Source organism: Peromyscus maniculatus, chromosome 2 (assembly GCF_049852395.1).
Source record: "Peromyscus maniculatus bairdii isolate BWxNUB_F1_BW_parent chromosome 2, HU_Pman_BW_mat_3.1, whole genome shotgun sequence".
In the NCBI taxonomy this organism is placed as follows: Eukaryota; Metazoa; Chordata; class Mammalia; order Rodentia; family Cricetidae; genus Peromyscus; species Peromyscus maniculatus.
The window spans coordinates 116,984,244-116,997,403 of record NC_134853.1 but is presented as its reverse complement, the minus strand read 5'-3'; the positions used below and the strand labels follow the sequence as shown (position 1 = coordinate 116,997,403).

General features: G+C 41.3%; 1 protein-coding gene across 2 annotated transcripts in view; it reads left to right on the top strand.

The window, feature by feature from the left end:
• The window catches only part of LOC102903993 (cytochrome P450 2J4), a 31,844-nt gene extending 31,354 nt beyond the window's left edge, over positions 1–490 (top strand). For both annotated transcript variants that reach the window (XM_006974027.4, XM_042271432.2), the window contains one exon: positions 3–490. In XM_006974027.4, the coding sequence (XP_006974089.1) occupies positions 3–181 (179 nt within the window). In that variant the 3' untranslated portion in view covers positions 182–490. The remainder of the gene's footprint in view (positions 1–2) is intronic.
• The last annotated feature ends 12,670 nt before the right edge of the window (positions 491–13,160 follow it).

Sequence of the window (13,160 nt, the reverse complement as noted above, 5' to 3'; positions counted from 1 at the left end):
AGGAAAGAGAGTTTGCTTGGGAGAACAACTGGCCAGGTCTGAGCTGTTCATATTCTTTACTGCTCTCATACAAAAGTTTACCTTCCAGCCGCCCATCAATGAGAAGCTGAGCCTGAAGTTCAGAATGGGCCTGACCATTTCCCCAGTCAGTCACCGCCTCTGTGCTATCCCCAGACTGTGATGCTGGTGAAGGAAAGAGAAAAGAGTACAGAGAGAGATGGTGTATGCCCTGACGCTGCTGGACTTTGCTCACATGAGAGGAGAGCAATGTCAAAGAATGAAGGTGATTCAAGAAATATTGAAGAAATTGGACTAAGAAAATTGAATTAAATTTCTGGACTGTTGACCCCTAGTTTGGTGGTGGGCAAATCATTTATGAGCTCAATGGCATATCTTTTTATCTAAAAGTTGCAAGGAGAATGATGATTCCTCTCATAAAGAGAATTACTGAAAATGAATTGCTGAATTAAAAATGCTAAGTGCATCACGATTCGCAGCTCAAGAGGTGTGCGTTCAATTTGCCTTCTTCCTCCTTTCCTAGGCATGCGTTTGTTTCTGGCCCATTGAAATGTTGTTTAAAGTGGTGCAAAGAGAGAATAAGGATCAGAGCTGTGTTTCTGGCTGCATCCACAGGAAAAGGCCATGAAGACTTTTGCAAATGACAGATGTGTCCCTCACATGTAGCTCTGTCTCCAAGTATCCTGGAAAGCATCCATTTGAGTTTCCTCTATTGAGACTTTTTTTAAATTTAGATCTGTACTCCATTTTTAATTTTTTTTGACATCACATTTCTAGAGTTCTTTATATGTTTTGGATATTAGTCCTCTATCAGACATGGAGTTGGTAAAAATCTACTCCCATCCTGTAGGCTGCAGCTGGTGTTTTCTTACTTGGTAAAATTATATTGCTTTCCTAGTACCCACATACACTCATGGTGTCTCTCTAAATGTGGAAGCCAAATGCTAGAAATCACTTCCTTTACTTGGTAAGAATAGATGCCACTGGACTTTGAAATCAAGAATCATGATAATATATTCAATATTTATTATAATTCATCAATAGCATATATCAGATGTCAGTGGTGAATATGAGAAGTTGCAGGCCTTACCATTTCGGAGCACATATTCTAGTCTTGATGGGATTGGAAAAAATCGATTATAAACCCACAAATAAATTGGTGTTAGTGTTCCCAACTTGAGGACGAATGCCAAAAACAAAAATTTAAAAACATGTACAGCTGTGAACACCTTTCCTCACCTTCATAACTGCACAGCAAATTTCAAGGGAAGGGAATTATTTCAGAAACTTCCCAGTGGTGACTTCTCTCTGCTATGTGACAGGTGCTGCACCCTTATAAATCTGGCCACCCCCACTGTTAAGGTTCAAAGCCCGGACAAAAGGCTGATGTGCCTATTTGCATATCAAAGCAGACCTGGCCTCCAGGTACTTCCAGCATCCCTTAGCCTCTACCTGTTACAGGATATGGTTGGCACACCCTACCTAGATGTCCAGCCCAGGGGCTGGGCTGCCCCTCCCTTAGATGCTCTTCCTTATATAATGAAGACATTTAGGTTACTTGCCACTTTTTGTACCTTCAACCACCTGGCTGCTGCACCTGGTTCCCCTCTTTCCTCTCTCCCTCCCCACTCCTGACACAGCCCAGCTCAGTCTGATCATGTCCACTCTGAACTCTCCCAGATATATGACCATGCTCTCCCACATATCTGTAATAAACTTTCTCTCCCACCATATACCTAGGAGCATTCATGTCCTTTCCTTTTTATTTCTTTTTTTTTTTTTTCATTCACTCACCCCACCCCCACACACAATCTCTCTCCTCTGAAAAGGTGATGTGTGGTGCACCCCTTTAATCCCAGCACTGAAGAGGCAGAGGCGGGTGGATCTCTGAGTTTCAGGACAGCCTCGCCAACATAATCATTCCAGGCCAACCATAGCTACTTAGTGAGACCCTCTCTCAAAATAATAAATAAAAATGTGAGGCCACTTGCTAAGATCTTGCAGCCTTTCTACCTCACAGCTCTCACAAAGGGCCTAATCAACCCTCCTCCTCTGGTGCCAGTGACCAGAGACATGTAACATAGGCCACATTTTAATTACCTTGTCTCCTGCTTTGGGACCTCCAACCCCCTCAGAACCTTTAAGAATGGACTTTACTTTGTTTTTTTTATTATTATTACTTTATTTTATTTTACAATACTATTCAGTTCTACATAACAGCCACAGATTCCCTTGTTCTCCCCCTTCATGCCCCCCTCCCCTTCCCCCCAGCCTACCCCCTCTTCCCACCTCCTCCAGAGCAAGGCCTCCCCTGAGGACTGGGATCGACCTGATAGACTCAGTCCAGGCAGGTCCAGTCCCCTCCTCCCAGATTGAGCCAAGCGTCCCTGCATAAGTCCCAGGTTTCAAACAGCTACTCATGCAATGAGCCCAGGACCTGGTACCACTGCCTAGATGCCTCCCAAACAGATCAAGCCAATCAACTGTCTCACCTATTCAGAGGGCCTGATCCAGTTGGGGGCCCCTCAGCCTTTGGTTCATAGTTCATGTGTTTCCATTCGTTTGGCTGTTTGTCCCTGTGCTTTATCCAACCTTGGTTTCAACAATTATCGGGGGGGGGGGGGGATCAAAACTCCTCTTTCTCGCTAATTAGACTCCTGGCACTCCACCCGGGGCCTAGCCGTGGATGTCTGCATCCAGATTCCTCAGTCCTTGGATGGGGTTTCTGGCACAACTATTAGGGTGTTTGGCCATCCCATCACCAGAGTAGGTCAGTCCCGGCTGTCTCTCGGCCATTGCCAGCAGTCTTTTGTGGGGGTATCTTTGTGGATTTCTGTGGGTCTCTTTAGCACTTTGTTTCTTCCTTTTCTCATGTGGTCTTCATTTACCATGGTCTCCAATTCCTTGTTCTCCCTCTCTGTTCTTGATGCAGGTGGGATCTCCCGCTCTTTTTCCCTTGACCCTCACCCTTCATTGTTCCCACTCATGTTCAGGTTGTTTATGTAGATCTCATCCATTTCTCCATCATTGGGTGATCCTCGTGTCTTTCTTGGGGTCCTGTTTTCCAGGTAGCCTCACTGGTGATGTGAGTAGCAGTCCGGTCATCCTTGTTCCACATCTAGTATCCTCCTATGAGTGAGTACATACCATATTTGTCTTTCTGAGTTTGGGTTACCTCACTCAGGATGATTTTTTCTAGATCCATCCATTTGCCCACAAACCTCATGATGTCATTGTTTTTCTCTGCTGAGTAGTGTTCCATTGTGTATATGTGCCACAATCTATTTATTCATTCTTCAGCTGAAGGGCATCTAGGTTGTTTCCAAGTTTTGGCTATTACAAACAATGCTGATATGAACATAGCTGAGCAAGTGCTCTTGTGGTATGATTGAGCATTTCTTGGGTATATGCCCAGGAGTGGTATAGCTGGATCTTGGGGGAGATTGATTTTCAGTTTTCTAAGAAAGCACCATATTGATTTCCAAAGTGGTTGTACAAGCTTGTGTTCCCACCAGCAGTGGATGAGTGTTCCCCTAGTTCCACATCCTCTCCAGCATAAAGTGTCTTCAGTGTTTTTGTTCTTAGCCATTCTGACAGGCGTAAGGTAGGAGAATGGACTTTACTTTGTTAGCTGGTACTAGTTGCTGCTCTCTTCAGAACCTTGCCATGCTGTCAGTGGCACTGATAGTTTTATAAAAACTCTCACATGATGAATAGTTAGTCTCAGGGACTCTCCCAAACCTACCACCTTTCCTCTGGGTCCCTAACATTTAACACACACACACACACACACACACACACACACACACACACACACACACAAATAATTTTGTTTTAAATTTTTTAGGATTTTTTTTTTAAGAGAAAAAGAGCATGAAGGTTGGTGGTGGGTAAGATCTTGAAGGGATGGGATAGGGAAAGCATATGCTCAAAATTCATTGTCTAGAATTCTCAAAGAATAAATAAAGGCATTTTAAATGTTTAAAAATGATTTATAAAGGGGAAAGAAGGAAGAAAAGAGAGAGCGCGAGAGAGAGGGAGGGAGGGAGGAAGTTCTGTGGCATAATCAGAAGATTGCCAGCACTGGGAAAGCTTGTTTACAAACCAGGAGTCCGCTGGGATGTAAATCACAATTCCCAGAGCCACACAAAGGCTTAGGAGAAACTAATTTCTGAAAGAACAGCCACTCGTAGCCAATCCCCACTTTTTCTTCCAATGTAATACTTTTATTGATTATCTGGGAATTTCACATAACACACCATAATCACACTCACTCCTCAGTTCTCCCAGGTCCACCCCTCCACCCTTGTAATATTCACCCTGTTATAAATTTGCAGGAGTAGGGAACCCCCAGCTGGCCAGAATATCCCACTGTTGAGGAAAAATATGCTGGACAGATGCAGCTGGGGCAACGTGGGGGTGGGGGAATGGGGAGGTGGGTAGTGCTTGGAAAGTCATTTGCACCAAGGCTCTGCATCCACATGGAGAGTTTATAACAGAGAGATGAAGAGAAAGGTAGGAAAGAGGGAGACAAGGAAGAAAGAGAAAGGAGAGAGAGCAGAGGTATGCATGCCTCATGGGAATGGAGAGAGAGAGAGAGCAGAAGAGAGAGAGGAAGGGGAGAAAACAAGGGCTTTACATCAGGATGCAGGGTGGGCCCAAGCGGCAGGATTTCAAGAGGTGGGTCAGAATATTAACACCTCACACACCCACACACACACAAAAAAAAACCAATTCCAATTTGTGTTGCCTGTATACTCATGGGAGCATGGTCAAACTCCCAGGATCAACCTCTTAAAAAAAAAAAAAGTAAGTCCTTCCCCACACCTAGATCTTCAATGGTGGGGAGCTACAATTCAGCATCCTTATCACAATTATTAAGAGTTTTCTTCTATGGTTTACTTTTGGGAGGTGGGTGGGTAAGGGTGGAGTTTGTCACAGAAGCTTTCTATGTCTCTCTCTCAACTGTGAGTCTGCTGTCATCAGTCATTGATACCACTGCAAAAGAAGATTCCTTGCACTTTACTGTCAGCAGGAGCATGGATCATGAACATCCACATGGTTCTGATGACAGTATGGACCACAGACATCCACAGAGCCTCCAGGGTCAGCATATGCCAGGGACCTCAGCATGGTCTCCTGTGGTAATACAGGCATCAACAACAACCCTCTGTCACATCATGGACCACAAACACCATCACAGCCCTCAGCAGCTGCACAAGCAATGGGCATCAGCATGGCCTCTGGGGCAACACGTGTACCAATATGATGGCAGACAGAGCCAAGGACATCAACATGGCCTTCTGCAGGAGGACAAACTACGGTTGTCTGTATGGCCTTCACTAGTAACATGGGCAGTAGATCTCAACATGGCCTCAGGTGGCAGCACAGGCCACTCACATCTACATGGTTTCCTGTGGCAGGTCGACAGATCCAAACATTTAGCCAGCCCTTTTAAACCACGTTTGGTGTGAGTTCTTGGAACACAGTACCTGGCACCTAGGGGTGGGGGACACAGTGCCAGGCTAGAGGTCTCTCCATTCAAGTTACTGGACACCCATTGGTTTAACTTTCCTACTCAAACTCCTTCAGACTTCTGGCTGGAAACTAAGCAAGTTCACTACTGCAGCAGGCAGTGAGACACTTCACCCTAGAGGGTACTCCCCACCTCACTTTTCATGAGCAGTTACTTCTTCCCAGAGCCTGACCTGCACCTAGTTCTCTGGGGTGCTTGCTGACTTTCCCTTGTTGGGTAATTGATAGACATCCAACATGATAAGAACTGAATGTTGATCTGCATTGGATTGTGAATTTCTTGAAGCTAAACTTACCGAACTTTCAAATACTTGGCATTAATCTTTGGCTGGGTGATGTTTACCATACAGATGGGAAGATCTGAGTTCAGTCCCCAGAATCTACATAAAAAAGCCCAGGGTAGTAACCTGGGTTTGTAATCTCGAGACTAGGAATGATCAGACCAGTAAATCTCCAGGAATTATGAGCTAGCCAGCATAGCTTTCTTGAGCCAATGAGGGACCTTGACTAAAAAATTAAAACAACAACAACAACAACAACAGAAAAAAAAAAACCCAAGTGTATGGCCCCTCAGAAAGATGTCTAGGTTTGAACTCGGGTCTCCATACTCATGCACATACACATGGACACAAATGAATATACACAAAGATGCAAAGAAACATTAAACTTTGGGGCAACAGAGATTATGGCTTTCTTGTGCCCACTAGGAACACACACACACACACACACACACACACACACACACACACACACACACACACACGAAGAGAGAGGGAGAGAGAGATATCACTGCCCAGCATATTAGGAATTTGGGCTAATAAGCCTTTTTACCTACTCCTTATAGAAACTTTAAATACTACATTTCTTTTCTTTTTTTTCTGAGTGACTTTGTTTTGTTCCTTCTTAAGTTTGGGAACTTTGATATAGTGAACTCTTTCTCAAGTTGCTCTTCATTGCTCAGTGTCTTGTCTCACTAACTCTTGAAATGAAATTTCTCTTTCTTTTAATCATTCCCTCTGCTCATCCTTCTTTCATTACACTACATTTGGAGATTTCATTCATACTATTAATGCCCTGTCCTATTGTTTTCCTTAAACATTATGTCTTTTATTTTAATCAATTGTTTTTCATTTTTCTTTTATTGGTTCCATTTTAAAGTCTGTTTTAGCCTTCTGAACTACCTTACATTTTTAAAAAATTCTTTTATTATTTTATGTATATGAATATCTTGACTGCATGTATGTCTGTGCATTGCATACATTTCTGGTGTCCACAGATGGCAGAAGAAGGCATTGGATCCCCTAGAATGGAAGTTACAGACAGTTGTGAGCAGGTGTGTGGTTGCTGGGAATAGAACCCAGATCATCTGGAAGAGCTGCCTTATCACCCAACCATCACCGCAGCCATGGCCTATCTTCCTTTTATCCTCTTTTAAAATTATTTTTCTTATTGACTTAATGATACACAGGTAAAAACATACTTTGTATCATGACATATTCTGAAACATCATCTGGGTCATTTAAGCTACATCAAACAGTTGCAAATAAAACCAACACATTTGAGAATCCTAGGACTAGAGGTCCAGAGGTCAATTGATCTGCTCATCTTTTTATATGATAGGTAACAATATAAAATGTATTGGTATAATTCTGATGAGCTAGAAGTATATATAGGCAAGGAGATGATAAAAATGAAAAAAGCCACTCCCCTCGGTACTTGGCCTCTGGATTCTTCACAAGTTCAAGCACAAAATGTGGGTGGTACACAGTGTCAGTGAGGAGTCATTTAGCTTAAACCAGATTTTCAGTTGTTTCCAGAGCTTCTTCATTGAGCATTCACAAGAGGAAATTAGAAATTTACTTGACTTTTAGGCATCCATTACTGATATCTCTTAAAATAAAATGCATTCACTTATTGGCTCTGTGCATATCACCAAGACAGGATAGACTGGCTGATGTTAAATGAAGTTATTAAGGACTATGGTGAAAGAATGAAGGGAAAACTGAGTCTAGGCTCTGTCTTTAATGTGGGTACGAGATTCTCAGATGAGACCAAATCATGACATCTGATTTGACACTCTTCCCATAGGTTCAAGTCTCAAAGTGGTAGGGTAACAGTACATGTGGTGGGGTACAGGGTAGAGTGATAACCAAAGATATCTGAAGGAATTGAATGCTTCTGTTTGATACCTCTCTTGCTAGACGTTAGACAAGACCCAGGTAGAAAGAAGGCAGAGCTCGTATCTACATAGTTCTGACTCTTGAGCACACAGCTGGAAGGAACTTAGATGTTGATCAAACTGTCATTCAAACCAAACCATGTTGTGTACATTGTGTGTTTCATGGACACTCTCATTCTCTCCCAAACTACCTCCTTGTCCTCATGACTGCTCCCAGCACTCTATCTTCTAATAAATTGCAATGTCCTATGTACATCTCAACATTGATGTATTTGTCTTCAAACTTTACATGCCTGGCAACTTCTTTTTTCCATGGGTGAAAGTCTGGTTTGACTAGATCACTTCACATACAACTTATTACCTTTTCAGAATGAAGAAGAAACTACATTAGAGCAGTTATAAAGAATGGAGTAAATCACAAAGCAGACTGTGGTGGTTTGAATAAAAATGGCCTCCATGGGTCCACAGGACTAGTGCCTAGGAGTGGCACTATTAGGAAATGTGGACTTGTTTGAGTAGATGTAGCTTTGTTGGAGGAAATGTGTTATCAGAGGGTGGGCTTTGAGGTCACAGAAGCTCAAATAGGCTTAGTGTGGCTCATATCACTTCCTGCTGCCTGTTGATCCAGATGTAGAACTCCCTCCTACCTCTCTAGCTCAGTGTCTGCCTACATGCCACCATGCTTCCTGCTGTGATGATAATGGAGTAAACCTCTGAAGAGTAAGCCAGTCCCATTTAAATGTTTTCTTTTATAAGAGTTGTCATGGTCATTGTGTCTCTTCACAGCAATAAAACTATAAGACACATACTAAGCATTCACTCAATGAGTGTGGCTGTCTGGGACCAGTAGGTTATTGTCCTGGCTCACCATGCATTTGTATCCCTGAGCCTCTGACCGCAGAGTTAATTCATTTGTCTGAGATACAGTGGGTCTCTGGGTGCCTGGAACTAAACAAAGTGCTTCTCACCACGAAGTTCTCATTCTTCCCCACAGAATCCTTTGAAGGGAGAATAATTTTTTACTCTTTCATAACTGGGGGTTTCAGGCTTAAAAGAGCCCACAGTTAGTTAACCATAGAACCTACAGGTTTATATTACTCCAGATCTTCAGAGATGTAACCACTCAGAGCCTCCACCCTTTATCAAATTCTCCATATCTAATACAGTGGCTCTCAATCTGTGGGATGCAACCCTTTTGAGGTCACATATCAGATATCTTACTTTCTGTAAAACACATATCTTCATGATTTAGTCTAGGGATGCATTGATGCTCACTCAGTTCTTACTGGTGAATGTATGAATGAAAATATAAGAAGAAATATCAAACTCTAAAGTGAATTGGAGTTTGGTAAAGTGGAGATGAAGAAAAAAGTACTGAAATATTCCTGTTACACCAAGGTACCTTTTCCACACACAAGTGCATAGACTCCACTCAGTTTTAGTCTCATTGTTTATACATGTACATCTCATGTCTAGCAGATGCTGTGTAGATGGCATTATCCTATGGATAAACAGACAATTGATTTTCTAAGAGGTCCATGCAAGCTGTACAAAACATGAACAGACCTTCCTCTGCCCCTGTCAGGTCACATATGTCTTATTTCTGCCTTCACTGCATAGACTTGAAGGAGAATGCCCAGGATATGATCATAGAGGTCACTATGATCGAACAATTTAGGGAAAAATAGTTAATTATGAAGATCTGGGGGTTCCATCTCTGTAGGGTTTACAGGTAGAAATCACTACATCTGATTTTGAGTGTAGTGAATGCTTTTGAGGATTATAAGTCAAGGAGTGAAGCCATGTGACCACACTGGTAAATATTTTCTCTATAAACTATTTACAAAACTATCTGAGAGGGTATGAACAGCAGAATCAGAAAAATGATTGAATAGTATGCTAGCATTCAGATAGGAGAGATGATGGTATAGACCAGGAAGCAAGGAATTGGGCTAGTTGTGAGAAGAGGCCTGTTGCTTCATACATTTTGTGTGGCACAGTTGAAACACATGGGTATGCAATGGGTGAGAGGTAAACAGGAAACCACAATGGCCCCAAATTTTCACTAAAAGTAACAGATAGAAGGACAAGATTATTTAGAAACATGGAAAAGTTATTCCATTGTGTCTCCAAGATTTTCTTATTTTTCTTTATAAGCTCTACAATGTCTTTCCATCACAATTTAAATATCTTTCTGCACCAAATCAGTTTGTAGAAACAGGGAAAAACTGAAATTATTTGTTTCCTATATGATGGACTGTCACTGAAAAGACTGAAACCCTGTTGAGCATTTCATTGATGCTTTCCTTACAGAAAGGACAAAGGTGAGGAAGATGCTGCCTGGGACTTTTTAGAAAAAACGTGGTAGTTTAGCAGGTTCCCATTGACCCTGCATCACATTGCCATACATTTAAGGGTATAATGTTGCAATTATTCAATACTAGATGAATCCCTATTCTTACTGGTCAGGTGAGCTTCTTCTGAGGATGAGATCTCATCACCACCACGTTTCAAGTTCTCAGAGAGTAGTGGTATCCTTTGTCATGACCCCTTCCTCCATCTTCAGGATCAAGCTTGTAGCATCTTTCCTCTCTCATCTGTTTCCATCTTTACATCTCCTCTCTCTGGCTCTTATGCTCAAGTCTCCTCTAATAAGGATAATTTAGGCTAATATTCCTCTCTCAAATTAATCGTATCTTCAAAGCCAATTTTAGCTTATCAAGGAACACATACAGGTTATAAAAAGAAAACTTTTGCATTTTTGGAGATCCATGATTAAAAAACAGTGCAAAAACAAATAAAAATATTATAGAAATGCATAGTTGTAGTACAACAAGAATATCATTAGGTATCACTGCTATTTGGTGTGGGATCCTGCAAATGGCATGTATTGGCCCTTTGTTTCCCTGTTGACCTTTACCCTTAGGGAAAGTAACTATACACAAAGAAAATGTAGCAATTAAGTTTCAGAGTTCTAGTATTTGATGAGTTAGTCTGAGGCCAGTCACCCTCCCCATCTCAGTTCCCACCACAGGGCAGAGGCAGTTTGACTGAATGCTAGACTTTAACTTCAAGGCCTGGGTGGGGTTGCTATCTTCCACTAAATCTGTATCAAGACTCTCTAACCACACAAAAGGCCAGAAAGTAGCCTGCTGCATGTAGGTGTTACCACTACATCTTTGTGACAATATTCTGCAGAAACAATTTGAGAGATTGAATATTTATTCTAGTTCACAAATTAAGGAGGTTTTTTGTTTTTTTTTTGAGACAGAGTTTCTTGGTGTAGTTTTGGTGCCTGTCCTGGATCTCGCTCTATAGACCAGGCTGGCCTTGAACTCAAAGAGATCTGCCTGGCTCTGCCTCCCGAGTGCTGGGATTAAAGGCATGTGCCATCACAGCCAAACTTTCAGGAGTTTTTAATCCTGACAGGGAGTGAATGGCGGCACAGCTTAGCTCATGGTAGCAGAGGATAGTGCTGAAGCCTGCACATCATTATGTACCAGGAAGCAGAACCAAGCTAGAATCCAGAGTCTTGGTATAACTTTGAGTATATTTCCGAAGATGGACTCTCAAAGGGGCTCTACCTCCTAATTCTCCTGAGCCCCCAAATTAGTCCCAGGAAGTAGGAACCAAGCATTAAAAACATGAGCCTCTACAGGATGTTTCAGATTCAGATCATAATGCTAATTATACTGTGATAATCTCAGTAGGCCTCCAGCTAATCTGCTTCACTGAATCGGTCATAGAATTTTGACTCACTAGATTCCAGGTTCCTCCTCTAACCAAGTGTACAATGGTACATGCATTTCTACCTTCTCTCTTATTTCATCTTCCTGGCATATCAATAAATTAACTTTTTATCCATTGACGAGGAGGAAAATTATCCACCATATAGACTTTGCCAACATTAAGACAAATATTAACAAATTAATGCTTCTGCAGAAGGTTAGTAAATGCATTATTACATTCTAAGGAACTACTGATGATAGGACCTGAGAGGTTTTCACAATGAAAGGTTAATGGGGGAATAGAACAGCCACTGAACACGGAGATTTCACTTTATCCTTTCTGTGGTGAGCAAAAACATTTGTTTAGTATTTGCTATATTTCCATTTAAATTCACATATTTTATCATCATGAAGATGTGTTTTGTGTTATTTAGGGTTGTCTAGAGAAATGGAACTGATAGAATACACACACATATATATTATGTATGTATAATATATATGTACATATCTATATATGTATATAGATAGATAGATAGATAGATAGATAGATAGATAGATAGATAGATAGACAGACAGACAGACAGACAGACAGACAGATAGATAGATAGATAGATAGATAGATAGATAGATAGATAGATAGATAGATAGATATGAGAGACTTACTGTCTGAGATACAGGTACTCTACCAACAGAAATTATATATAATATATATATGTATGTATAAATTATATATATATATCATATGAATATGTAAGTATATATGTCTTAGTTGGTTTTCTATTGCTGTGAAGAGAAACCATGACCACAGCAACTCTTATAAATGAAAATATTTAATTGGGTTACCCTACTGTTTCAGAAAGTGTGTCATTATCATCAAGGCAGGACATGGCCACATGCAGACAGGTGCTGGAGAAAGAGCTGAGAGTTCTACATCTTGATCTTCAGGGAACAAGCAATGAACTGTGACATGGGGCATAGTTTGAGCATAGGAGACCACAATGTCTACACCCACAGTGGCATACTTCCTCCAACAAGGCCACACCTACTCCAACAAAGCCACAGCAGATAGAGCTCAATGTCCATCAGATTTTCTCACAATGAAGCTTGTGTTTCCTAACACTGTCTGGAGAAGGTGACTAAATGATGCCCAGAAGCCACACTGTGGAATTCTGGACTTCACTGATGGTGTCTGGCTGGAACTGGTTCTGTTCTCTTTACCTTTCCCTGTGCTTCTGGGTCACCTTTGTTTACCTTTCACAATTCACTTTAATAGGGAAGCTGACAAAATAGAGGTCTTCCTGTTCATAAAAAATTAAAATGATTTGAATTATAGCTCAAAGTCTCAGCTATGTGTTTCATATATTCTATTTATTCCTAGTTACTGAATCAGATCCCAAAAGTCTGGAAATATGACTCTTTACAAGTACTTTATGTGTTGTTTCCTAGGACTGCAGTGAAAGGGTAGATTCCCATGGCTTTCATAGGAAGTTGATCCTCTAGGCCAAGTGGAGGATGCATATATGCATTCTATTCATATTGCAAAATCTTTCCCCATGGAGACTTTACATATTATCCAATGTAAAATGGTCTCCTATACATACCAGCTATAAAACAAAAACAGCAACACAGAGTCTCACTGACACTTTGCTACTGAGAATTATTTTATTCCTTCTTAATTAGAAGTTCATTAGGAGACAAAT